General features: G+C 41.5%; 1 protein-coding gene across 1 annotated transcript in view; it reads left to right on the forward strand.

Moving 5' to 3' along the window:
* sfswap (splicing factor SWAP) overlaps positions 1-26,552 on the forward strand; it is a 39,265-nt gene that overhangs the window by 551 nt on the left and 12,162 nt on the right. The window contains exons 2-14 of the mRNA XM_037484105.2: positions 1,435-1,598; positions 3,299-3,430; positions 5,036-5,112; positions 6,196-6,421; positions 6,612-6,712; positions 7,354-7,504; positions 10,682-10,943; positions 12,436-12,588; positions 12,763-12,856; positions 17,360-17,426; positions 18,147-18,250; positions 18,355-18,484; positions 21,652-21,848. Coding sequence (XP_037340002.2) covers positions 1,435-1,598; positions 3,299-3,430; positions 5,036-5,112; positions 6,196-6,421; positions 6,612-6,712; positions 7,354-7,504; positions 10,682-10,943; positions 12,436-12,588; positions 12,763-12,856; positions 17,360-17,426; positions 18,147-18,250; positions 18,355-18,484; positions 21,652-21,848 — 1,858 coding nt within the window. The remainder of the gene's footprint in view (positions 1-1,434; positions 1,599-3,298; positions 3,431-5,035; positions 5,113-6,195; positions 6,422-6,611; positions 6,713-7,353; positions 7,505-10,681; positions 10,944-12,435; positions 12,589-12,762; positions 12,857-17,359; positions 17,427-18,146; positions 18,251-18,354; positions 18,485-21,651; positions 21,849-26,552) is intronic.

Consider the following 26,552-nt stretch of genomic DNA (forward strand, 5'->3'; position numbering starts at 1 on the left):
TTGGATGTCTTGAACTGACGACGAAATAGTGAAATAGTGTCTGATGTCTCTAGAATAACTTGTCGAGATGCAAACTCCTGATTGTTTGCTAACATTAGCCATGATGCTGAACTCTACAAGGTTCAACACTCCAACGCCAACGTATCAGTCACAACAGCTAAAGCTTCTGCAGTCCAACACAACATGTCAATACAGTGAAGAAACATTGTATCACGATGATTGTGGATTGTTGCAGAGCTAATAATTATCTTGCTGCATTACATTGTGCTGTGTACCTCATACACTGGCGTCTGTTTTAAAGACCAATGCAGATATTTAAATCCCATAACCTCACAGACTATGAATGTTACCTTAAAGTGGGCTTTGCATCTTGGCATGTTGGGGATCATTTCTCCTGGAAACTTTTAGCCCAGGCACAGGCCTACATAATAGTAGAATAAAAATAATGGAGTACAACACGCAAGATGTTTCCTTCTCTCTCTCTCTCTCTCTTTTCCAAAATTGAGTTTATCAGAACAGTTTACACAAAGCTATGCGGTGCCGCAGTCCACAAGGCCAAAGCAAATTCGAACCAAGACTAAAGTTACAGCAGTTAAGGTGATTCAAAATAGCTCGATGCCAAATCTGAAGGGTGTGTAAAACAGTTTAACATCACCATGAAACCGTGGCTGCATGCCATACAGGATGGTTGTATATCCACCTCCATGCAGAGCACATTATAACATATTCTAATCTTAAAATGGTGCATTTATTTTTTTTGAATCACCTTGACTTGCGGTAACCCAACTTGTGTTTCATTTGTAAAGCCCTTGTATGTGTGTCTTTATAACATAACCCAGTTTTCCCCCAGCAAGGTAGGCTAAGGGGTCCGGCCAAACCCCGAATGCCAACCACAGCACCCCATTTCTTTGTCTTCGTGAAGAAACTGCCACTGAGAAGTGCCGTAGAGGGACGAACCCTGGAAAATGTCGTCCATTTGGGTTCTTGCGGATAGGTATTTATGTGCTCGGGCTTGTGTGAATGTAACTCTCTTTGCAGATGTAGACGTAGTGGTGAGTGTTACAGGGGGGAATGAACCCTGTAAGGTAAGAGGCGAGTTGCTTTGTTTCTTTTTTTGTTTGTTTTTCTTTTGATCGGTCGTTGGTGTGTAAGACTTGTCCAAGAACAAAATAGCAAAAGAGAGCTTTCTAGGTATCTTAAGAGCACAATCAACAATTAAGCCCAAGGACTTAGTACATTGTTACAATGTCTGCATTTTGATACATTTTACCATAACGTATTTTACATCTATACTCCTTCTAGACAGACTTGCAGGTAGAGCATTTAAATTTAAATTTGGGGTTTTCGGTCCCCCTCCCTCGGTAAGTAGGTCCATATTGTGTATAACACGCCTTGTCGACTCCCGTCCCTCTAATCCTTGGTATCATCCGACAGATACGATGGGCGTGGTCACTTACACGACCTCTCAGAGTATGACAGCGGGTCATGGAACACGTCCTACCAGCTGTCTGAGGAGGAGGCAAGGATTGAGGCGCTGTTGGATGAGGAGAGGTACCTGGCTCTGCACACCGACCTGCTGGAGGAGGAGGCCAGACAAGGTGGGCGTGGTGCCAGTTCTGACACACACTTACGGCACACTGCTAGGTGATTCTGAAATCTTGAATTAGTTGAGTAGTCGTTGCGGACGTGCGCTCTTTGTCCGCTGGTGCAGGCGTGCACACATGTCCGCGTATGCCCCGTACACCTAGTGAGGAGTGGACAATTGTAAATGTTAAAAAGAAAATTCTAGACTTTCTTGGTAGGGGAACCGTTGTCAACTCCCAAAAGCTCCCAAATCTTTAACACTGTTCTTTATTTCTGCCTTTCGCTATTGATTTCTGTCTTTACTTTAAAACATAAAGTGGTCACTCTCTTCATAGACAGACAGACAGGCAGTCGGGGTTTGAATTGTCTTTATTCTCAAACTGCTCTAGTAACACCTTTGAAAAGAGTAACGGCAATATGAAAAACCTGCCCATGGAGACAGAATAGTATCTACTTCAATCTCGGCTTCCAAAATGATGATTTCCACCCCCTTCTAAAACATTTTCAGCTTTTCATCTCCTTAAAAATGACTGTCTTTGACTTTGAGCTCAACAGCTGCCATTTCTATGGAAATCACTTTCAACCCTCGGATACTTGCATCTCAGTCGTTTTACATTATAATGAAATTGATGACAAAGCACCTTTCTAAAAGACAGACTTTATGACTATAATTTAATTGATAAGCCACATTTTCACGTGCAATATGGGTTCTCATGCCTAAACTGACAGGACAGAATGAGTGAGATAATTATTTCTTTCACACTCACACACACTTACTGCCGAAGGTTTATCCCTCAGGCTAGTTTGTCCTTGGTTTTGGAGGCCTGACCCCATTTACTGAGGCTATTACCCGTCTGTCCGCTGAAGGGACAGCAGGAGGACAGCATTAGAAATATTGATATTATTAGTGGCAATTTTGCCCTTGCTTCTGTTGTAAGATATAGTTCGTCATGAATTTCAATTGGAAAGGTTTGGTGTGCAGGGGAAAATAACCATGTTTTTTTTTCCTGCGCTTGTACAAGGACCATCCTCGGTTACATAATTCACATTAACATTATTTATTTTACTATGTAAAAGCTGTCACCTAGTATCAATGGAAAAGCTTCAAATCCAAATATATACATGCCAATAATCATAGAATGACTGTTTTAGTCAAAATAGCAAATGGCTTACTTTGGATCATATGAATGGCTTACTTTGGATCATTTCACCTGACCCGACTACAATGTGTATTCTTAAAGTTGGAGGGAGGCAGATGAGTGAAATCAACAGTTGGAAGCAGCTGGTCGGGAATAAATTGGGGTCTGAGTTGCCTCATTGGTATTTGGGCAAATGGCACCTTGTTCTGGACCTTCTTCCTCTGTGATTTTGCAGCAATGCTTCTCCTCTATACTCAATCATTGGTTGTACTAAACCATGGGGGAAGTGCTCCAAATTCCTGATTCAGGCCAAACAAAAATGAACTAAACATTTGGAAATGCTGTAAGAAAAAATGTATTCATCACAAATTTGTACTAACTTAAGAATTATTTTACATAGTAACACAATAGATATTATGAGAAATTATAGGTGGATAATAAGGTGCAAATGGTTTTGAGTTATCCACTGCAGGTTTCGAATAGAATACCGTGTCAATTTCTTTAATCTGATATGAAAATGATCATCACCCTTGTGGTATATGGTTCTTCACTGTGTGTCTTCTTGTTTTGCTCAGAGGAGGAGTACAAACGTCTGAGCGAGGCTCTCGCTGATGAAGGCACCTACAATGCAGTGGCCTTCAAATACAGCGCCGACTACTACGATCCCTCTCAGCCCACCGTGGAGGACGAAGCCAACAGGGAATGCGGTGAGAACACGTCACTCGCAAACGAGTCTGGTAGTTTGCACAGTTGGAACAATGCAACACAATTAGAAAAACATAACACTGCTTTTAAGGGTAGAGATGACTCACAGCAGGGTGTGCAAACAAAAAAAAAAAATCTCTATAAAGCTGGGCTCTTACTCTTTAGCTGCTTGACTTGACATTTCTGTCATCTGCTGTGATTAGACAGAAGGTCTGTGTAATGCAGACCTACAGACAGCAGGTCTGTCTAATACGTTTCTAATCCATGTCTTCTTTTTTCAATGTATTATTTTTGAACTATTCTAATCCATGGACTGCCGTTGTAAGTGATTTGCCTGCAGTGGACATGATGAACGCATCATATTTATATATAACTAAATATTACACAATAATACTATGAAACTTACATATAATTCTTTTAACAACTTTCTTTTTAAGCCCTTAAATTGTTGCGCAATAAATGGTTAAAAAATGAGTAGTAAGAGGTTTGACATTCAGACAGCTCCAGCGTAAACTCCGGTTGTCTCCCATTCATATCTAACTTGACACACACGCACAAACAGACACACACATGCGATTGTTAATATTTGATGTAGATGGCTAGAAGCACTCTGTCTCAGCCAGTGGCTGACAGTTATGCAGACTAAATTCTTCTCCCTGGGGAGAGAGTAGAGCCATTTCACGTTATGATTACATCTGCCAGATAAAAACCTGATGTGAGTAGAATTAGTCCTTTCGGAGTAAGTAAACAAGGTTCATGTAACGTTGGCCCTTAACATTTTGAATCCCTGCTGCAGTTTGTTGTCCTGTTTTGCTTTTTCCTTCTTCATGGTCCTCGCCGTTATCACAAAAATGCATGAAGATTTTCCCAACCACAACTCTAATCTAGTCTCAAAGGGTTTTTGGGCCAACAGTTATGGAGATACATTTTTAAAATATTGAGCATAATTTCAATGTGCAGTATGGCTGTGTGAGGAATTAGTTTCACTGGAATAACCTGCATTTAACATATTTCGGATCTACAGAGAAATAATGGCTGTCCTATTCAGCTGTGGAAGTAGAGCACCTCCTCGTCTCTGTGCATTGACCTGCTTGGTCAATGTGTGACCATACTGTAGCTTTAAAAAGTCGTCCACTTGACCACCACAGTGTGAAATAAAGTTTTGCTGACGATGGTTAACTGCCAATTTTCATTATAATGTGAAAATCAGGACATGGACATTCATGGTTTTTCTCGTTGCGTTGTAAACAACCATTTTGTGTTGAAATGGGCAGGATGGGGGCCGCACCACTAATGGGAAACTAAAGAAGGTTCAGTCACGTTATGATGGTTCAGGCGCTGTTTAGTGAATATGAGTATTGCACAAGGAAAATTATAACATTACAAAGTGTTCAAATGTATTTTTGTGAAATGCAGAGTCGGTGAGAAACTTGAATGAATGTAGTGGTTTGAAGGAGGTGTTTTCACAACATTAGAAATGTATTACATTCGACTTTCTAGCACTAGCTCTAACTAGCGTATAATACTACGCAATACAAATTCAAACTTGCATGACTAACACAAGTTAATCTTGTTTTTTTTCACCTATTATCTCCTCACATGCATAGAAGAGGCAGAGCCTGAGGAGAACGAGGAACCTTTTGTTGCTCCCCCCGGACTCGCCATCCCTCCTGATGTGGAACTGGTGAGTGTTAAATACACTGATTGCGCGCCTCATTCCCTGTTTATATCTACACAACATATAAAAATGCATATGCATAAGAGGTATCCACTGTACGTAGGCCTGCACTGGAGCCAGGTGCTGCAATTCCTTCCTGTATAGCCATCTGTACCGCTTGTCAGAGCCGTAGTGAACAGCCTCTATAGACAGCAACAATTAACAGAATGTCACGTCTAAACCTCGTCTAAATCTTCATGTGTACATAAATGAGTTGACCACTATTGAGGCTAAGCAGTATTCAATGATGATCACGTGTGTGTGTGTGTGTGTTTTAAAAAAGGAAAACAAAGAGGACACTGACACTGAGAAAATGGATATTCAAAACCCCCATATAAAATCAGATGATATTTATTCATCTATTCATGACATTCTTGACTTCTCTGCACTCTTTTGGTAATTGGTTAATCATTAAAAACACACAATAAGGAATGAGTAATTGATCATTTCTTGTTTCGCTGATTTTCTCAAAATGTCTACATAATTATGTCAAGAATTGTCATGCCTAGCATGAAGATGCCTTCGGTCCTAAATGCCCTCAGTATAAAGAAGCCTTTCATTGCATTCTAATGTGTCATAAGGTCCACTCGATTGACTCAAACGCTTTGGCCAATAATAATGACAGTTCGAAGAAGGAAAAATACCTAAACCCCTGCCCGGGAATTTAGAAAAAGAATACAAGGTTTTTTGTTTTCTTTTTATTGAATTAGAACCCTGCTTTATACATACCGTCATATTTACATTTACCAGCAACCCATTTAATACAAATGACACATACAACACAGACTATTACTAACACCACTGCACTGTTTGAGCCAAAAGACTGCATTTTTTCATGCAATCATCAAATATATACGTTGTATCTTTAAGATATTTAATTCATCCACAAGACCGTAGTCTGAGGCAAAGTTCAAGTTCACCAATTCTTCATTGTAAAAGATTACTCCATTTCTGTGTGCTTCTGCGAGATATCGTTTTTTCAATGGTTTTAGAATTGGACACATTCAGTTTAAAACATACGTGCTCATGTTGGTACTTTTTCATTTGTAGCCGGCAACCATCAAGACCCATAACATCATCGAGAAGACTGCCAAATTTGTATCTCAGCAGGGGGCTCAGTTTGAGATCGTCCTGAAAGCTAAGCAGTCCAACAACTCCCAGTTTGACTTTCTTCGCTTTGACCATTACTTGAACCCTTATTACAAACACATCCTGCGGGCCATGAAGGAAGGTCGATACAACATTGTCTCCGCCAAGAAGCAAGAGCAGTCGCAGGGTGAGTTGCAGGAAGCTGTCTGTGTCAAGAGTCACGTACTGCAATTAATGCAGCAATAGCACATCTGTTCCACATGAGCGATCCACATGGTAATGCGTGAGGTACATCAATGCTGTGCATTGATTTTGGCTTTAAACACATGCTCATGCAACTATTCATCATATTGTTATTTCTTGTTTGCTTCATGTAGAATCAAACTCTGATGATTCAGACGACGACGGAGATGGCAATTACCTCCATCCCAGCCTGTTTGCCCCTAAAAGGTGTTCTCGCCTGGAGGAGCTGGTGAAGGTAATGGAATCCGAATGTAGCCCGGCCCCAATATGGAGCTTCACCTGTCGGTCACAGTTGCTTAGAAAGTCGCCAAAGCATGCTGCCAATTGTAACCAATAGTCTAACGCTTCGTGCCATGTGAATCCCATTTGTACGCAGTCAGCTCTGACGTGTCTCTTACTGCATTCTCTTAATAACTCTTTTCTGTTCCCCTGTCTTCGTGCTGTTTGTATTTCTTGCCAGTGCTTTCATGTACATTGTCAGGCCAGTCATTAGTCTTTGACAGAGCAGTGTAAAGTGTGGAGGCACGTTCATTTTTTATTTTTTTTTAAATATAATGAGCTCCTTTTAATACAAAGCTGTCCAACAGTTGCTTCCCATTAACAAGGCTTTTCCATTTCTCAGCCACTCAGATTTTCTAACCAGGCTTCTTAGTTCATATTTCATGGGGATAACTATAAAATTCTGTATGTAATGGCAGAATTTTACTCTGTTTTTGACTTCACATCTTTGAATATGTGCTGTTTTTATTATGATATAACTCTGAAATGGCTCGGTCTCTCCCACAATATGCACAAGGTATGATTTCAGCGGCTTTTACATAAAAACACAACACCACGTGTGATAATCTATATAAAAATAGCTTTCATCTTCCGCAGCCTCTTCAAGTAATGGACCCAGACCATCCTCTGGCAGCACTTGTACTGAAAGCCCGACAGGAAAGGAACGGCACAGCAACAGTGGCAACCAAAGCCGAAGAAGTGGCGGACCCAGCTGTCGCCGGCACACCGGCGCAGTCCAACGCTGACCGTGAGTACAGACAGGAATTGCACTGCTTGGCATCAGCTTTGGTCGACGTAAACTTCCTGCCAGCTGATGTCATCCACATACACTGCAGCAAGGATTATAATAAAAGAAGGAAGGATGATTACGTCATCCGGTGCCAATAAGAGGGGCATGGCAAGTCAGACTTTAAACTATCGTAGGTGTGTTTTTCAACTTTTAGCTGAACAAAAAATGCTTGTGCATGCAGTCATGCCAGTACCTAAACGGTCTGCAGTGTCCAGTCTACGTGGCTGCGGCCCTTTGGCGCACACCCCATTCTGATAAAGTGCTTTCTCAGCACATCAAAAACAACATCCCAGCCAGCCTGGACCCCCACCAGTTTACATGCAGAGCCCAACAGATCCACTGAGGATGAACTTTCCATGGTCCGCCACTCAGCCCTCACACCAAAAAAGTGAGCTGTTTCTGCTTATAGCGTTCTGCCACTGCTATTTGTTAAATAAAGCTACCCACTAATTAATGCTGAGGATAATCTATTATTGATAAAAAAACCTTTCCGCAAAGTCAAATTGGGCTGAGAAGTGCTAATGGGTTGAAATCTAGAAGACCTGGCATGAACTATCTCTCAGTTCCACACTTTCTATTCCACCCGGGCCTGGAGCAGATGAGAATTAAATTGATGCGTGTTCTCGGTGTGCGCAACATTTCAATTGGACTATTAGCAAGGGTCCAAAAATCTTGGACGTGAGCAATATGTACCATCGACCAAAATACAACAAATTACTAATTTTAACATAAAAGGCATGGTGAAAACCTTTATTACAGATACATAACCAGAAAGTATGTTTTTTAAGGTTGAAAAGTGAGTTTAAATCGCAAAACAAAATCCTCAAGGCTAAAATTGGAATCGGCTTTATTGGCCACGTATGCTTACAGGGAATTTGATTCCAGTTTTCACTTTCTTCTCTACTACAAATAAACACTCAAAAAAACAATGACAACATAAGGAAGTAGAACGGACAACTATAGAAACTCAACGACTATACATTGAATTACTTCTACATAGAATTACTTCTAGTCAACACAACCTCTCATTTAATACAGAAATTAGGGATTCGACACCATTGGGTTTTAAATGTCTAATAAAAATCACGGATCAGGCCTTTTGGATGCCCCGCATGTTAAATTGCCCTGAGGTGGTCTCATTCAACATGTACCTGAAATCTAAAGTGCACCTTAATGAGCACAAGAAGTACTTGTGAATATCAATGGTGGACCTACACCACAGAGAATAAGATTAATTATCTAATTAAGATCAATTAATAATACATCTGTCAAATAAATGAAATAAAACAATAGCACTTATTTTATATTTCAAAGAATGCCTGTCTCATGGACGGTATGTAAGGTCATGCCCGTATCCATCCACGTTGAGTCACATACCCCGCCCACACTCCACACAGTATTCATCACTGTTATCCTTAAGTACTCATTTCATTTATGTCTTCTTCCTCCCCTGAAATGGTCACTTAAATAAACCCAAAGGTTGTTGGCCTTCGATGAACCGTCAGCACTAACTTGTCCATTACTGCAATTTATTCGTTCCCCAGTCACTCTTGGAGGATGCCCTTTAACCTTATTCCTACTGCAGAAATAATAAATAAATAGGGCTGTTGATATTACTAAATGGGCTGTGGATGACCTAGCTGCTTAATGCCATTGCTAAGCATTGTTGCTCAATATGGGGTCTGCCCAACGAGAACGCTTTCTCTTGTCCTTTTGAGCAGATTTGTCGTCCCACGCCCAATGAAAATACAGGGTGTGGATAATGAGTTGCTCCATTATCTCTTTCGTACTGGATTGTCTCCCGTAATAAACTGTATAAATGACAGCTTCTGACCCTACGATAAGGGCAGCTCCAGAGACAATAAGTAACTTTAACACTAAAGCCGATCCATGAAATAAATCCAGCCATGTGGCGATCCGGCTATCTGACAAAACCATTCAATTAGATTTTCTTTTTGACCCTCCACTTCTACATCTTAAGCCTTTATCTACATTTTTGACATTTGTTGAGGTTGTAAATGAATGCTCCTGTTGTGTTTTTCCATTTTCTTTACCGGAGAAATATTGGGTGCAAGTCAACAACCTCAGTGATGTTGTTATGTGTTAATATCATACTGTCCAACGACGACATTGACAATTTGTTTTGTCCTTGTCCCGCTTTTCACCCCTCCCATTTCCCATTCTCTTTTCAATAACGAAACTTTGTAACAGAAACCCGCTGATAAGCGAGATGAGCTTTTCACACATATCTCATCTCTTGATAAATATTCTCTTCCCACCGCTGATTTAAATTAATCTCTAAACACACCATGAAAACAAAACACTTGACACTGAGCAGGAAAAGCTTCAGCAACAGAAAAACTCATCACAACTGTGTGCCGAACCACGCAACTCTGGAACTTTGACCACACGGATCGTGGCCACTAAGTTTCATGTCACATTTGTTCTGTGTCAATACAAAACCACCACATATAAAACTCTTTTATATCTATAGAAAAGAGAGGAAAAACCAAGGGGTGAGGTCAACTTAATACTTTTAAAAGGGAAACATTGCTTCTTCTTAACGTTATATTTGCCATGAAATGTAAAGAGGGACAAACATGCCAATGGTGGCAATTTTCTTATTTCTATTCTTGATAAAGGAGCCGGGTTTGTATTTCAAATTCTTTCTTTGTGACCCTTTCATGTTCTTCCCCGAAGGTGGAAATAGATACAAATGAATAGAAAATTGCCATGAACATACTCTGAAAGGAAGTATGTCCCTTGAAGTGCCATCATTTCACATTGAACAATTCTTTCTCTGGACTTTTTACATGCCGACTTAACTACACAGGAAATCAACACAAGAATAATGTCCTGCACCGTAAAGCACCCCAGTGCCATGCAGACTATTGCTTTTAAAGGGATGCTTCCGCTTTTGTTGTAGTAAGAGGTGCGTTTTCAAAGCTGGTGTGACAGCCACAGTAGATAGCAGTTGACATGAGAAAATTAAATTATGTTGTTTTATAAATGATTTCTTGGTTAAAAAAAGAAAAAGGCAATCCCAGAAAGTCTCTTGTACTTCCTCTCGCATGCTTTGTGCATCCGGTGGAATTGTTTACACTGTGTAATACTGTCCCATTTCTTTCTTTCCAGCAAATGCAGCTGCAACGTACTACGGCTACTACATGCTCCCGGATGGCACGTTCTGCTTGGCTCCGCCTCCCCCAGGGATAGATGCCAGTGCCTACTATAACAGCATGCCCCCAGGTGTCATGGGGCCCCAAACAGGTTCTGAGGCTTCACCTAATCTGGGAACCACACCTGCCCCGTCTGAAACTATCATCGTGGCAGCACCAGCTTCAGCCCCCTCTCAGGTCGCCGTCTCTGCGGCTCCCGCTGTTCTACCAGAAACCAGGTAATAACTAACGGACATCCCAGTGTAATAACGATCCCTCCTGATAGTTTGCATGGTCCAAAATAAATTTAAAAATCAAACTACCGTAAATCCTCAAATAGTGGCCGGGGCTTTTATTTACATAAGCTGCACAGCGCACCGGCCTGTATTTGGGGCAGGCCTTTATTTCTTACTTACCGGTATCGTCTGTTATAGAATTGTATTGTAAATTGTAAATAATATAATGGGCATAATTACAGTAGGCTAATATCATTCATTGCATATGCGTTCAGCACTTCCTGCAACCATTTACCGGTAGAATGAAACCGGTAGGCCTAGAGCTGATCAACTTTCTGGAGACTAACCATTTAGAAATGAATCAGTAATAAACCATAGTGTCAGTCTTAAGATACATCGTTAATTGCAGATATTTTCCAATGTTCTTGATTACAATCACTGTGAGATGGCTAATCTCATGCCCTGTAGTTTTTAGAGCCACGCTTATCCACCGTTGTGGACGACAGCATATCAAACCAGACCTCTGTTTCGTCCATGGCAATTATGTTTCTCTCCATAATAGTTTTGGAGGCGATTACTTTTCCCTCGTAGTCAATGTAGGAGCTTTTCAACCACCTGGTCTGGGTCTTTCTGAGACACCGTTTTACGTCTCCTGACTGAAAACCTTTTGCGCTCCAGAAATCTCTGGAGCCAGCCTCTACTTTCCACGAAGCTACAGTCTCCACTGTCACTCACGGAGGGAAATATTTCCAAAGCTTTATTTTGTATCATCTTTATAGTTACCCTAGAATGCCTATTGCGGACTGAAAAAATCCACTCGACCAGGCTGGTCTCCATATCCAGGCTAACTTTTTTTCTACCTCCACCTGCTAGTCGGGCTCTGTTCTTTTTCGTCGCATTCATTCTTCTGCTTCTTCCAATATCGAATTTGTTTTGGCCTCCATATTAAACTCCTTTGCTGCCTTTTCTCGCGAATGTTCTTCTACGAACCTTCTCTTTGAATTGTACGTTGAATTTTCGCCTTGGCGCCATAGTGCTTTATAGGCTACGATACGTGCATTTAGGCTAAACAATAACAGATTGCCAGACGCGCCTTCATGAACAATAACAAATTCGCCTAGTAGGCCTACGTGGTAAAATGTATTTTTTATTTTTTTTACCCCCGGCCTGTATTTGGGGCCCGGCCTTTATTTGTCCGTATCGACCCCGCCCCCGGCTACTATCTGAAGCCCGGCCACTAATTGAATCCCGGTCTTTATTTGAGGATTTACGGTAAATAGTGAATTTGATACTGTTATGTTATCGAAGAACCTAATCATGACATATACTGGTTTTCTTTATTTTTTTAACTTTAAACACATTTTATACATTGTGCTCTAGTTATAGTATGAGTATGCAATATAAATTGAATGTTGGACGGGTCTTAAAAGAGCTGTTTTAATAGCTGGTCTGTCTCCTTCATCTGAACATCTTCCAATTTCCCACCAAAAAACAGTTCAAAACCCGAAGCTCCAGTTTCCACACCAGCAACAGCGGCCATCATCCCCCCACCACCTGACACCCAGCCCGTCATAGACAAGCTGGCAGAGTACGTCGCGAGGAACGGCCTTAAGTTTGAGGCCAGTGTCCGTGCCAAGAATGATCCACGGTGAGTGTCCTTACCAGCAGTAAATGTGTGGCTGGGGTCACATTGTGTTTTTTAGAAACTCTTTTCAGTGACTATCCCCTCAGATATTGCACTTTTCATCATCTTCTGGTTTGTCCTTTGGGAGTACTCACCTCTCATCTCAAACACTTGTGTTCTATCCTCTGTCTACTGTAGGTTTGACTTCCTGCAGTCTTGGAATCAGTACAACACCTATTATGAGTTTAAGAAGAATTACTTTTTGCAGAAGGAAGGAAAAAGCTTCCCAGAGGTAATGCAAGCATTTTAGATATCTCTCTCTCTCTCTCTCTCTCTGTGTGTGTGTGTGTGTGTGTGTGTGTGTGTGTGTGTGTGTGTGTGTGTGTGTGTGTGTGTGTGTGTGTGTGTGTGTGTGTGTGTGTGTGTGTGTGTGTGTGTGTGTGTGTGTGTGTGTGTGTGTGTGTGTGTGTTTTTGCATAAGAATCGGAGGGGTCCCCTCTAGGATGTTAACCAATAACAGCCTATCTCTATCTTGAGTGTGTTAGATACAGTTGACCACTACAATTACCACATTGCCATGAACTTGTGAACAGCTCAGTCATTCTAAAGGTCCTTGTTTTCTTGCAACCACCAACTGATGAGTGAACAAAAAATTAGTAACAACATTCCTGCCATGGAAACCGTTGAAGTGTAATTAGTCTTCCATCAGTCAATCGAGGGGAACAAAATAAATCTGCCTTCATGACCAACATAATTGCATGTAGAGTAACGTTGTCCACTGTAACCTTACAGAGCCGTGTATAATCAATGCTATGATGGCACCACGTAGACTTCATTAACATGTTGCTGTAAGCTTATGCTAATATTAATGCCATTTGTTAAGTGTTAAAAAAGCTGGGCAGGAACAAGCTGGTAAAAAAAAGAAACCATACAGATGTTTCATTTATTGCTATTATGGATATACCAGTATCGTATCATTTCTGTGGTAATATGGCGTACTTGTGGTATTGTATCAAATTCTGGTGTTGGATCAGATACCCTTTAATTTCCTTTACTTACCTGTGAAAATACATTCTTCATACCACCAAGACCCTTAAAAAAAACTAAGAAGTCTTCATTTATATATTTTTTTCCCATAATATTTACAAATCTTTATAATTGAGCCCCATACTTAGTTATGGGAGAATATTGCACATGCCTGCCAGCTTTTTGAACTATAAATCTCTGATGATTCTCCATTGATAGCTTTTTGTTTTTGTTTTAGAAAAGCGCTGGCATTTTTAACTTGATAAAGATTTAACCTACAAACAGACGCAAGGACAAGTGATACATCACTGTTTTGTTTTTTTAATCTGTGTTAAATGTCGCCTCCTTCACAAAATGAAAGTGAATATGATCTCAACGTCTACAAAGCAGACTGTCGTCCTGTTATGAGGGGATTTTCTAAACCTTCCAATAACACAAGATGAACGGACGGTGCTCATTGTCACCAGCTACTTTTCAAGGCTTTCGTCATGAGACGTGTGAGTGAATTTCCCCGCTGCGGGGCTGCTAATGTTTTTATTTTTTATTTTATTTGGTTTTGTTTCGCCGTTATTTGCCCCCCAAAACCCCAATAAATTAGTTCATAGCTGTGTAAAATTACTGATGATGCAGATACAATCGGGAAAAGCTTTTTCGGAATGGTTTATGTGAATAGCCAAACAGGCCCAAAGCCCATCAGCTTGCTGGTAGGAGGGAATACACGTTGCTAGTTAATTTTAAGTTCACTTACTTAGGGCAAAACGGTTTTCTAACAAGAATCTGCCAGAATGTGTCAGAGTATCTCAGCGCGGGTGTTTTCCAGGTCTCATCTCTGTGCTTCGGTGTTATCCGTCATCTGTATTCAATCAGCGAGCCCCAGTTTACAGCAGCGCCATCCAGCCATCCTCTCTCTCAGACAAGGGAATTAAAAAGTGATTGTAGTATGTGGGGACATACATTTGTGTATCCACGTACCGTATATTGCTCGGGCCGTAGTTGCACAAAAGTATTTCCCCACATACGTAGACTTATGCGTGCCTGTGGGTATTTCAACGCGTTTGTGAGAGAGCTAGAAAGTGACAAGTGGGTTTTTGTAAGGAGCAATTCCTTTTCAGAGGACTCAAATCCATTTGCTTTTCAGAGTGCAGAGGGATGTGATTGTGGCCCCGCTCAGCCCACTCCAACAAGCAGCTGCTCAGCTTTTCTAACATAAAAAGACTGCCCTGTGTTTGCCATTTGCGCTGCGGGCAATGGGAGGCAGATCACGCCCCTCTCAGCCAGCGCTATATTTGAGCTTTTCATAGTTAATGAAAAAGTGACACGGAGCTAAAGTCAGACGACTAACTGTTTTTATTCTAATCTTCACAATCTTCAAAATGTGCCCCTCTTGAACTGATGAATGAAACCATCTCCTCAAAAGAGAAGCATTTTGTAAATTGTCAAAGGTGTGTGTGTGTGTGTGTGTGTGTGTGACGTCGCCGTCCTGTTTGGAGAGATCTGCTCAGAAGTTGTATAGAGAGTCTGACGCTCCACTTCTGAGTGCCCTTGGTCGTTTGTTTTGGTTGCATCGAGCAGAACCGGTGTGGGTTCGCCAGAGCTAATATGTGAACTGAAGGCTCAAATCTCGCATTGTAGCCAGTTGGGAAATAAATAGGTCACTTTATGTGAACTCATATTTATGAGTATCACAACAGGGAGACGAGTTTGCTCGATTACTAAATGCATTCAAATGAAGTCTCAACAACAGAGCGGATTTCATCTCATAATGTCAGATTCAATTTATGTTCTGAACACAAAGTTGAACAATTCAAATTATCATTCATTTGATTTTTGAATCAAGCTAACTGAGTTATTTAAATGTTATTTGTTAAGCAGTCATTCAGTTGGTCGAGAGGTCAAATGCTGGTCATGTAAAGCTAATCCTGTTTTTTTTTGTATTACATCTTCCTGTAAAGCTGGTGATTTCCAACCAGCGCAGGTTTAGCAGCTCTGCTGTGAAACACTGGTTCATGTTTTCATCCAGAGTGGAGGATTATTATTATCTAAACTGCCCTGTGTCTACACAAGCATGTGAAACAAGTAATCCCAGGATTCCAAAGGCTAAGCTAAAGCTTAGCTTTGTATGTGAACACAATAGAGTTCCTGCAAACTCCAAGCGATGAGCTTTTTTCCTTTTTCTAGAATGATTTAAAGTGTGTTTTCCTTCTGGTGCTTCTCCCGCGAGCTTTGATTTTTAGAGTTGTTTTTTTTATAGAAGTTATATTCTCTCGGGCCGTCTGTAAAGTGCTTTGACTTTTGAAAGCACTGTTAAATTACAGCTGCATCGAGCGCCTTCTTTGAAGCATCCTTCAAACATGGTAAGACATCCCACGTGAGGCATCGGCTGCATCACCATTCTGACCTGTCATCCCATCAGAAGGTTGTATTCAGGATAGCGACTTGGGGCACTGGGCCCACAGGTACCACTACAGAGAGTTTGTGGTTATATGACCTTTGGACACAACCTAGCTCCATTCAATTATTTTGATAGTTCATACTGTAGGGATTTCTGAGAACAGATTGGAGGTAGTCAAAGCTATGTAAGTAACTAGTTCTAGTCAGTATAAAGAGTTAGGCCTTAACTAGTGTGAAAAAATCATCATTAAAAAGCAGGCTGGTTAAAATATTGAATTTTTATGTCCCAAATGGTATCTTCCTGCATTAAGACAATGACCATTGCAGTATAGAATAAGTAGTATAAATATAAGGAATACATAGATGTCTTATAGTCACCAGTATACAAGGACAGTTTCTTGTTTGTGTAAAAAGTGTTCACCCTCACATGGGATTTACACAGCGATGAGCGAGCGGTGTGCTTTTCGTGTTGCCGTGGGTGAGTGAAGGAGAGATCCGCGGACACATGCTGCACAGCCAACCTGAAAGTCACACAAAGAGGGGCTCGCTTTTAGAGACTGCTGCGGCACACAAGTTAATCATTTTCATTGTCTGCTTCTTTTCTGACTTCCCATTACTGTGCACTGACGGTATGAAATCAAGTCTTTCATCTTAGAAGATTGGCTCGTTCGCCGCTTGTAATGGTCCATTGACCTTTTCTTTTCTACCCAGCACCTTCACTAAAGCAATGTACTTAAAGGTATCAATTTGGCCACATACAGAAGTTATTGTTCTTTCTCTGCGGTTGCTGTTGGTTTCTCCTCCACAGCCACATCTTCTGTGACACAGGAGGGAAGCAACTTGAGAGGTGCAAACCATGACCGCAGATGGAACTGGGCAAAAGACTAATTACATTATTTAGACCCAACAGTTTTAGTTTAATTTGGTGTCGTTGGGGAGGAGTGACTCATTCAAACTTTTTAACGTCCATCCGCCGCTGACGTTATACAACCAACCAGCATTCACAGCATTTTCCTTTTCTGGGACAAACCAAATAACAAGCAGGCTCCTCTGGATGTTTCCTTCAGAAGCGCCCCAGACGCCAACGTGCACATATTACTGCTGTGCTTCTAACCCGTCGCAGAAGTGGTTCATGTTGAAATCAAGAACAGCAGGTTTCCACAGAGTTGTATTTTCAGCACCACGCGTCTTGTCAAAAATCCTGCCGGTAAACTCATAACATTGAGATCCTACAGACAAAAACAGACAACTTTAGGCGGCGTGTCAACAATTTGTAAACAGTGTCACTTGTGAACAGTTTATAGGACAAGGAAATTGATACCGATACATTTGCATTCATTCATTATTGTCTTTCTCTTCTCTTCTCTGTGCAATCCAGAATGAGACTCTAGATGACGCTGATGTCGATAGGCTTCAATCTGACGCGTCGTCCCAGGTGGCAAAAGGTAGGAACATACTGATGCTTTCATTTCACTCTTCTACTCTCCATTCTTTCAGTTAATTATGTTCACCTAAGTAGTCATGGACTTAGTAGTATTCATGCTACAGTAAGAGAGTAAAAGAGTCTGCTTACTGCAACGCCGGCGGGATCCATGAACATGCACAAATGCAAATGAAGGCATTCATTCCCACAACATTGGTGGGGCGACAGCTCGCCGAGGCGAAAGACAACTAAAACTAATAACTGCATAGAGTAGTACACAAGTAAACTATCCTACAATAAGGATCAAAGTCCGATGTAAGGGTTATTTCTTGAGGGAATGAGGCACACTCTGTAATGTCTGTATTTGATTACAAAAAAGGAATCAATGTGACAAACCGCTGCAGCTGTCGCTGTCCTTTTGTTTGTCCCTCAGTCTCTCTTCATTGTACTATGCCTCTTGTCCCGTTGGTTTTGCCCGTCTCTTTGTGTACGTCTGTTTTGTAAACTCTTTGACTCTCAAACATATTATTCGCCTCTTTCTGCGTCGGCTCTTTCCTTTTCTCGCCTCTATTCGGGTATCTCTGCCCATCCCTTTATTTATTCTTCTTCCTGCCCTTCCATCCTTTTGTTGTAAACTGGTTATACACCTGTCATTGACAAAAAACATGCCTAATAACTTTAGTCTCATTTCATTTTTCTTTCTAAACCACACTACTCCTTCTGTCTCTTTGTGCCATCGCAGCCTCTTTTGCCCCCATCTGTTTTGCGATCAAAGCGAAGGAAACTGATATGCTGCCGCTGGAGAAGAACCGGGTGCGATTGGACGACGACTCCGATGAGGACAAGGTCCAGTTCAGCTTGGTCTATTCAATGCACGCACATCTAGCAGTGATTTGGTATGCATTGAAAACTGGCATTCACGGTAAATCATCATCCATTTTCGCCTGAAGTTGCTGGACGAGCAGCGGCTGGAAGCTCTGTTGGGCGGAGCTATGATGGCTGAAAAGGACCCGCCTCCAGTCACTGCACCCGAAGAGAAAAGACCGCCCCTCAGCTTGGAGGAGTTGGAGGCCAAACAAGGTATCAATATTCAAAAATGACAGAGGAAATAGAAAAATATCTTTGTAAACAAAAACATTGATCCTGTAGAGCTTTAGCTAATGTTCCTCTATAAATACTGATATAGTGAACAGGTTTTAAGAGTGATAACTAACTTGGTGGAACATGTTTAAAATTGAATCCGACTATATTCTGAGAGTAAGTTTGTGTGTTCAGATAACCGCTGGCCACCTTCCTCTCGTATTTCCCTCCGCTCCGTGGCTATAAAATGCAGGTCTCTCTGTGACAGCATAGACTAAGTGCAGGTGCTTACGAGACACCTCCGTCACACCCACCGGCATGCTGTTACTTTGTGGGAGGGTTGTAATGTGGGCAAAAGAGGAAGAGTGGAGATGGATAAATCCGTTGAGTCTGAATAATAAATTGTCTCACCAGGGTGTACCCCGCAGTAAGACATGAGCAGTGTGGCGCTGCAAACAACAGCACATATCTCTCCAAAGGCCTAATGGAGATGTATTCTCTCTATTTCTGTCTCGCTCCTTTGTTCACTCGTGGCTGTATGGTATTACACACTCCCTCTCCTCTGTTTCTCCTCACCTAAAGTACCGCATCAGTGACTTTGCACTCAGAAACACTTGACTTTTTTGTCTACGTTACAACGCACACACTCACAGAAAGCATTGTTTGTCCTGTAAAAACAGGTTTACACTTTCTCTGATCAGGATCTTCGTAAGGACCTATTGCACCTAACTTGGCTGGTAAACAGACCTTTTTTTGTACAGAGATCTCCTGAGTAAGGGACTGGGAAAGAATACATAAAAAATTGTCCCATGATTTTGGCAATTATATTTTCAAGGTTACTCACATCTCTAAAATATTCATGTATTATAATGTATCACCGGCTATTAATTTAAAAACTAATAGGCTTTGCTTCTGGATGCTGAAAGCCATTATGTTGGAAGTTGATTCATTGCATCTTGTTATACTTTTACACCCTCCGAAATATGCCTTGCCTTGGCCTGCAGCTGAACTATGAAATGACAGGAGATGCTGATGCAATTGTCCTTTATCAAAACGATTTGGGCCCGACCAGTCGCATAAACAGTCAATATTAAAGTGACTCAATACTTGGATGAGCAGGTCCCAAGATGTCTGCCTCTCAAAGCCTTCGCCATGAAAGCTGAACTGCTTTTGCAAAAAATGCAGACGATAAAAGCAATATTAAAAGACACTGTCTTTTTGTTTTATTTTTTTATTGTGAAAATAATCCAGGTTGAATCACTAAAATTAGCTTTGGGAATTTACTAGTTTGCTCTGTGTGGCGAGTATGCTACTGCTTTTTTGTGAAATATGTATTACGAGTTTAACACCATAAACTGTGGGGAAAAAACTATTTTGATATGCTGACAGCAGACCTACACAAGTACGTTATTCATTTTGCCAACGATGAAACGTTATGTTTATTTCACTTGAGAGACTCCTGTATAGATGTTTTTGCATCGCCATCGAGTGACCTGTAATGGCTCGTGTTCCATTAGAGCACCTAACATGTTATTGCTTGCCCCTCTTTTCTGTCACCATAACAGAACACTTTTGGCTCTTTTTCTATCCGAACCGCGTTACTCCCCGTTTAGGTTCAGCGGAACAATCTCAATGTCTCTCTCTCTCTCTCTCTCTCTCTCTCTCTCTCTCTCTCTCTCTCTCTCTCTCTCTCTCTCTCTCTCTCTCTCTCTCTCTCTCTCTCTCACCAAGCTGAACAGCAGCCAGAGCGGGAGGCTGGAAAAACCTAATAACTAGCTGACTGAATTGGCCTTGCTGTGTGGCAAAGTGGCTGTCAGTCAGCAGGCCTAACTTGATCAGATAGCAGGAGAATCAGTGGCAGGCAGCACAGCACTAATCTCTAGCGATGGTCTGGAAAGCAGCCACCAGCGATAAGTACATGAATCGTTCAAGTTGCTGCAAACATTTCTTAGTGTATTTCTAATAGTGGTGATGGAAGACTGAATGACAGTGTATCATAAATCAGTTATAATCAGGGATGTTGTAGATATACTGTAATTATAGATACTACCAGTGTAACAATGTAAAATGTGTGTGAGGTTGCTTGTAGTGATTCGCCTCCATCATTTTACCTGAATATGCGGCTTTACAGCTAGTTTTTACTTTACGGTTTGGGTTTACTCTCAGCCCTCTCAAAGTGTGGTTTGTGCCTTCTGTTTTCCTTGAAAAACCTAAATACTCACTGGACATTACCTGCTCAACAAGACAGATCAAATGTGCCACTAGGAATTGAACATCGTGGACAGTTTAGGACGTAAGGAGCCAGATATGAACCGCAGGAGTTGGTTGAGATAAAAAATAGAGCTAAAAGGAGAATTTCAGCTTCTCGTTTGTAATGTTTTCTTTATCGGTTAATCAGCAGATTGCCCACGTTACTGTAGAATAACCCCACAATAATCTGAGTCAGATCAGCTCTTTAATACAGCAGTCGGACTCGACCGGGGCAGCACGGCCTTGGCTGCTGTTTTCACAGCACTCAAATATAATTTGCCTCGGCAGCGGGCCTGTTTAACCGCAAAGAGATAACTGTAGCCCCGGATGTTGCATAACTCCAATAACTTGTTTTCCGCGTGCATTTGCTTTAGACTTCACCGTCTTGTCTTGTTTTCCATGTCTCACTTATTGCGTTTCTCAGCGTGACTCATCTCATTGGTGCGCTCTCTTTACTCATCCATCCCCCTCACCTGTCTCTGTCACTTTATCGCCTCATCTTTTAAAACCATCACCAATTTACCTCAGTCTCCTCTTCCTCACCCACATCTTCCCTCCCAGTTTGCTTTTTTGTTATTAATCTTTTATTCACAAGTGCCCACCGCATAGGGAGGCCTTATTATTTAGAGCAGGAAGTATTTTTTTCTTTTCTTTTTTGCCTCCTATGTTTTTCCACACAAGAGTTGCATGCTTTCACCCTCTTCCTTTCTTTTCTCCCTCCTCTCTCTCTCTCTACCATTTCCGTGTGGTCACAAGGTCAGCGGAGTAAAAAGCGGAGCGTGATCACTCTTTGCCTCCTCCTTTGTCTTTTATTTTCTCCTCCCTCGTGTGACTAGTAGTATCTCGATGTGGTTTAAAAAAACACCACGGACTATCTCTCACCTGTCTCTACCCTCTCGTATGACCCTCGCTCGTAGCCAAGCAGAAACTGGAGGACCGTCTGTCCGCTGCAGCCAGGGATAAGCTGGCCCAGGCGTCCAAGGAGTCCAAAGAGAAGCAGTTGCAGGCAGAGAGGAAGAGGAAGGCGGCGCTCTTCCTACAGACACTACGCGGCCCCCTCGCCGGGGAGCCTGAGGCCAAGAGAGCCGGGCTGGACTCGGCTGCACAGCTTGAGGTGGGTGAACCGTTTGATCAACGCCACACAGTTCTCTGTGTGTCTCTGTTTGTTTAACTTCCAATGCAAAAAGCCTGTCTCCATCTTCAACTCCCGCCTCGGTCTCCCCCCGAATTGACTGCAGCACACGGCGGTGTCGTGTTGGGGGTCAACAAACACCGGAAGTAAACAAAGTTGCGTTGAAATATTTAATGACATTAATATCGGCCACGATTAAAGCTTCAACTCTGACAGTCCCAATTCGTACCATATACAAGTTTTACTGTGTGTGTGTGTGATGCTGAGAGAACCAAGCTGCTTTGATTGGTGCATAATGGCAAAGGTTAAACCATTTTGAGCCATTAGAAGAAAATATTTGAGGTAAAGGGTAACATGACTTTGCTAAGCGTTTTCTAAACTTTTCCATCTGAAATCAGGCTGCTGTGGGCCACTTGAGCGGGCTAACTGCAAGAAGTCGCAGTCAGAGTAAAAATCGACATAGTCTTTGATATCAGGAAATAACTGTGTCCGTTAATTACGTCTCTGCCTTGATTTTCAACCTACATTGATTAGTGTTTTCTTTGTCAAGATAGGCAGGAGCATATGTTGGAGTTGGAGTGGATAAATAAGCACATTGGTGACACAGCACAATGAAACCTGGCTCATCAAACTGTTAACCTCCACAGCCCCTCTCAGACAACCTGTAAATAAGAAAATACAGCTGGCTAAGAAACCCCTATGAAAACAGACGTGATGTTTATGTCTGTTAATACCAGATGGGATATTGTCTGTTCTTTTCTATGATGGTTCATTATTGATCATGTAAAAATGAACTTTCAGGCACCTACAGCTGTTGTATTGATGGCAGTTTTCAGTTTATGTAACCAAGCAATAACGGATTATGAGATGAATGTCTGGTCGTCGAGAGAATATCTTCATCTACATCAGTCACATATATCGAGAGGCGGCATGGATTTAAAGGTCACATTTCTGCGGAGAGGAAGTATAACACACATTGTTATTGTTTTAAATCCGTGCTTAGACTGATCTCCATGCATGAGCAGCTTTAAGCATGGACTGTGACTGCAATTCCAATCAATCATTGGAAAAGGTGGCATTTGTATGCTGAATGAGTTAATCACTACACAGCTGTTGGCACCCGTAGAGACGCAGAGTATATTTTCCTTCTTGGCTCATGATCAAATGTTTCAAACAAAGACTGACGCAGACTGCAGAGATGAATCTTTCCCAATAGGTAATCCGCTTGTTTTGTCTTCTTTTATGTGGGTAACAGGTTATTTTTCTCATAATTTTGTCCCAAAGAAATTGGTGTCAGTTTTCCTAATACATAAAGTTCAATGTTATGTTCTTTTTTATTCATTCATACAAACTTGGAGAGTTTGCACGAACACTAACGGTTTTAATTCAGAATGTAGAGGAAGACGGGTCCAACCCAAATAATTTTTGGCCACAATAATGTATTTTGATGAACCGTTATGCTCTCTGCACATAACGGTTTAAATGAACGACAATAATGAACAAGATTCTCGTGATTCTTGTCCGAAATATGGCAGGCTCATTCAGTGATTGACACAAACACTATTAACATTAAGTACAGAACCGGCATTAAACGCGCAGAGCGAGTTGTGCTGTGGTAAACATGGAACTTTTCCTTGGCATGAAACTGCAAACAATCAAACCGGTGCATGAAGCTGTTGTAGCCCATCCGGTCTATTTTATTCATGCAATATACAGTCCGTACAGTAGCGACTCTTGTGACATGTCCCCGACCTCAGGCGCACGCCCACCCGCAAAGCCGCCGCCGCTGCTGTGTTTTTTGTTTTTGTTTTTTTACATTTGAATATTCATTTTCACATTCGAAATTCTGTTTTTAACAACTATTGTAATATATATTCAAATTTAGGATATTCGTTGACTGCCCTAGTACCTTGAAGGACCTTCCGCCATCTTTAGCTTACTGATCAGTCTATAGATGTGATGAATGAATGGATGGGCAGCTAGAGATTGTGAGCTTCTGTTGGTTGGTTCTCAGTCTAAAAAGTGCTCAATGTTTTCTGTTCACCAGCATTAGTTATTAGTGGGCATTGGACAGTCCATTATAAATGTTGCACATTGTCTTCTGTTTTTCGTCCTTGAGTCTATCAGATGGCACAATGCTGCAGGCCTGTATGTGCAATGATTTGTTCATCAGTAAAAGCACTTTGATTGAAGAACTAATGTTACGTGAAAAAGGAGCAAGTGAATAGAGGTCAGAATGGCTTTGAAGGCATTTAGCCAAAAACTTCAAGATGAGGTGAATCTCCCAGCAGCAGCCTTTTAAAGCTGTATTTTGAATGCTGGAAAACAAGACGTTGTAATATAGCGCAGTATGCTTTGGACTGTGGGTTTGAGGACGAACGTAAACGCTTAACTGAAGGCGCCGTAATCTCTTATGAAATAAGTCTTTGTGTTAGATTCCCTGGCCAATAATACTGAGCATTACTTCACACCTCAACCACCACTGGTTATGTCATCAAAACTATTCCACGCATAACATGTGCATTACATCACATTACATTACATGTCATTTAGCTGACGCTTTTATCCAAAGCGACGTACAATAAGTGCATTTCCATAGATACAAACTCAGAAGAACAAGTAACAAGAAAGTACATTTTTCATCAAATAAGCAGTTTCAAAACATGTTATAGAAAAGTGCCATTATAAGTACAATTTAAGTGCTACCATTTGTTAGTGCTACGGTTTGCTAGTGTTTTAGTCAAGGTAGAGGGAGACGTGCAGATTAGCTTATGGGCATCTAGGGCATACGGTTTGGACAAGTATAATGCAAGGGGATTAAAAAAAAAGACACCCTCAGTTCTTCTGCATCGGTTCGATATTTGTTGCCCGTGGGAACTCAACTCAAAGTGCTCCCTCAAACCTCCTCTCAGCCACCGACCTCGAACGGCTTCATCGCACCATTAAAGTGTTGATTTTTATTCTTTTTTTTTTGTTTTTTTGCCGGCCGTGAGGAACATAAACGTTTGTCTCGCGCTCATTGAGACGTGACGGCACTTTTACGTGGAGGAGCCGCGACCCCCGGTAGGGGAGCGGTTACAATGCCGATGAATGGGAGAATAATGACGTGAGGGGATAAGTGTGTTCTCCGCTCCCTCGCAGGCTGCCATCAGTGATGGATTTTAAAAGGTATTTTACAGTCGAAGCCTTTGATTAATGAACATCGGGAAGGTTAGCCCCGCTTCTCGCACTGAATGTCAAAAATAACATTTTCCCATCAGTTTCTTTATTAATTGGAGATTTTCGGCCTCCTGGCCAATTCCAAATTTCTTAATGTCAGACAATGCTCAACTGTAGGATGAAAAAGAAGTTGAATTAACTTGTTTATTAATATTTGAATATGAATGAATTATGTACGGTTTGAAAAATGAGTGAGGCAGTAATGGTCTGATCTTTATTGTGACTACTAGCGTACAGACTAATTCTCCTTTACTGTGTAAAAGGGTCTCTCTCACAGTTGGTCACACTGTATTAAATGGATTAATATTATATACATGTTTTTATGAATTGGAGATTAATCATATAGTATTGATTTGAGTCATTATCCTTATATCAAGGTTAATTATGAATATATATTTTGATAGAATGTCCCTCCTATCTTCTGCTTTTCTCAGCTCTCCATTTCACCTTGATGGCCTGCAACTTCTTTTTATTATGGTGACTTGGTTCGAACTTTGGTATCTGCCAGAGCAGGCGTGGGAGGGCCGGCATCATCTGGTTCGGGGGTTGGGATAAGCATCCCAATATGTCGGTCCTAATTTTAAACTAAACCTAGCTTCCTATCAGTTATCCGTCCCTAAGCCCAGACACCAGATAGCGTGCAAATAGAGAGGTGTGATGAATATTCTTCCTCTCTCCCCCTCCCTGCCTCTATTTAGATACTTATTGATTGTCCTCCGTGGTGAGCTCTCGCTCTCTCGCTCGCTCTCTCTCTTTCTCTCTCCTGCTTGTACATTTCTCATATTCTTTCATCATTTGTCCCTCCCTCTCTCTTTTGTTATGCTCCACCTATTTTAGCAGATGGGGTGGTGATTGAATTGGAGAGATTCAAGTCGCAGGCTGCATTTATTTCCTTGCTGTCTTCCATTTTCATCACTTATCACATTGGGCAACCACTCCAATGTGGTTGCCCAATGTGATAGGCTTCTGGTACAATGAAAGCATACATATGTAACAATGGTGACCCCGGGAGTGATCCAAGACCCCACCCTGAAAGATCTAATAAGACCTTGGAAGATTTATTGCCGTGTTCAATCCACTGATGGCCTGAAGCCGTCTCTTCAGAGGGAATCCAGCAGCAGGTCAATCTTATATGAGCAGAAGGACCCACATTGGAGTAATTAGAGGCACTTTGCAGCTAACAGTTGTAACTCAGCGGGAAGCCAGAGGGCTGCACTGTGTTGTGTAACTCACACATTTTAATCAGCTGAGTAAGATTTTTTTTTTTTTTTTATGTGTGTCAAAATGAGTAATAATTCATCCAAAGTACAGAGTTGGGAACTTTGCCTCATCCAGCTGGTTAAGACGGTTTATCTTAATTTAACCAATACATTGTCCACTTAAAAAGAAAAGGCCCAGCCTCCCAACATTTTGGTTGGAACGGTGCCTTCACTTATATCTTTGCTCTCTCTCCCTCCTGTTATTGCT

The sequence above is a fragment of the Pungitius pungitius genome, chromosome 18, assembly GCF_949316345.1.
Source record: "Pungitius pungitius chromosome 18, fPunPun2.1, whole genome shotgun sequence".
NCBI classification, from domain to species: Eukaryota; Metazoa; Chordata; class Actinopteri; order Perciformes; family Gasterosteidae; genus Pungitius; species Pungitius pungitius.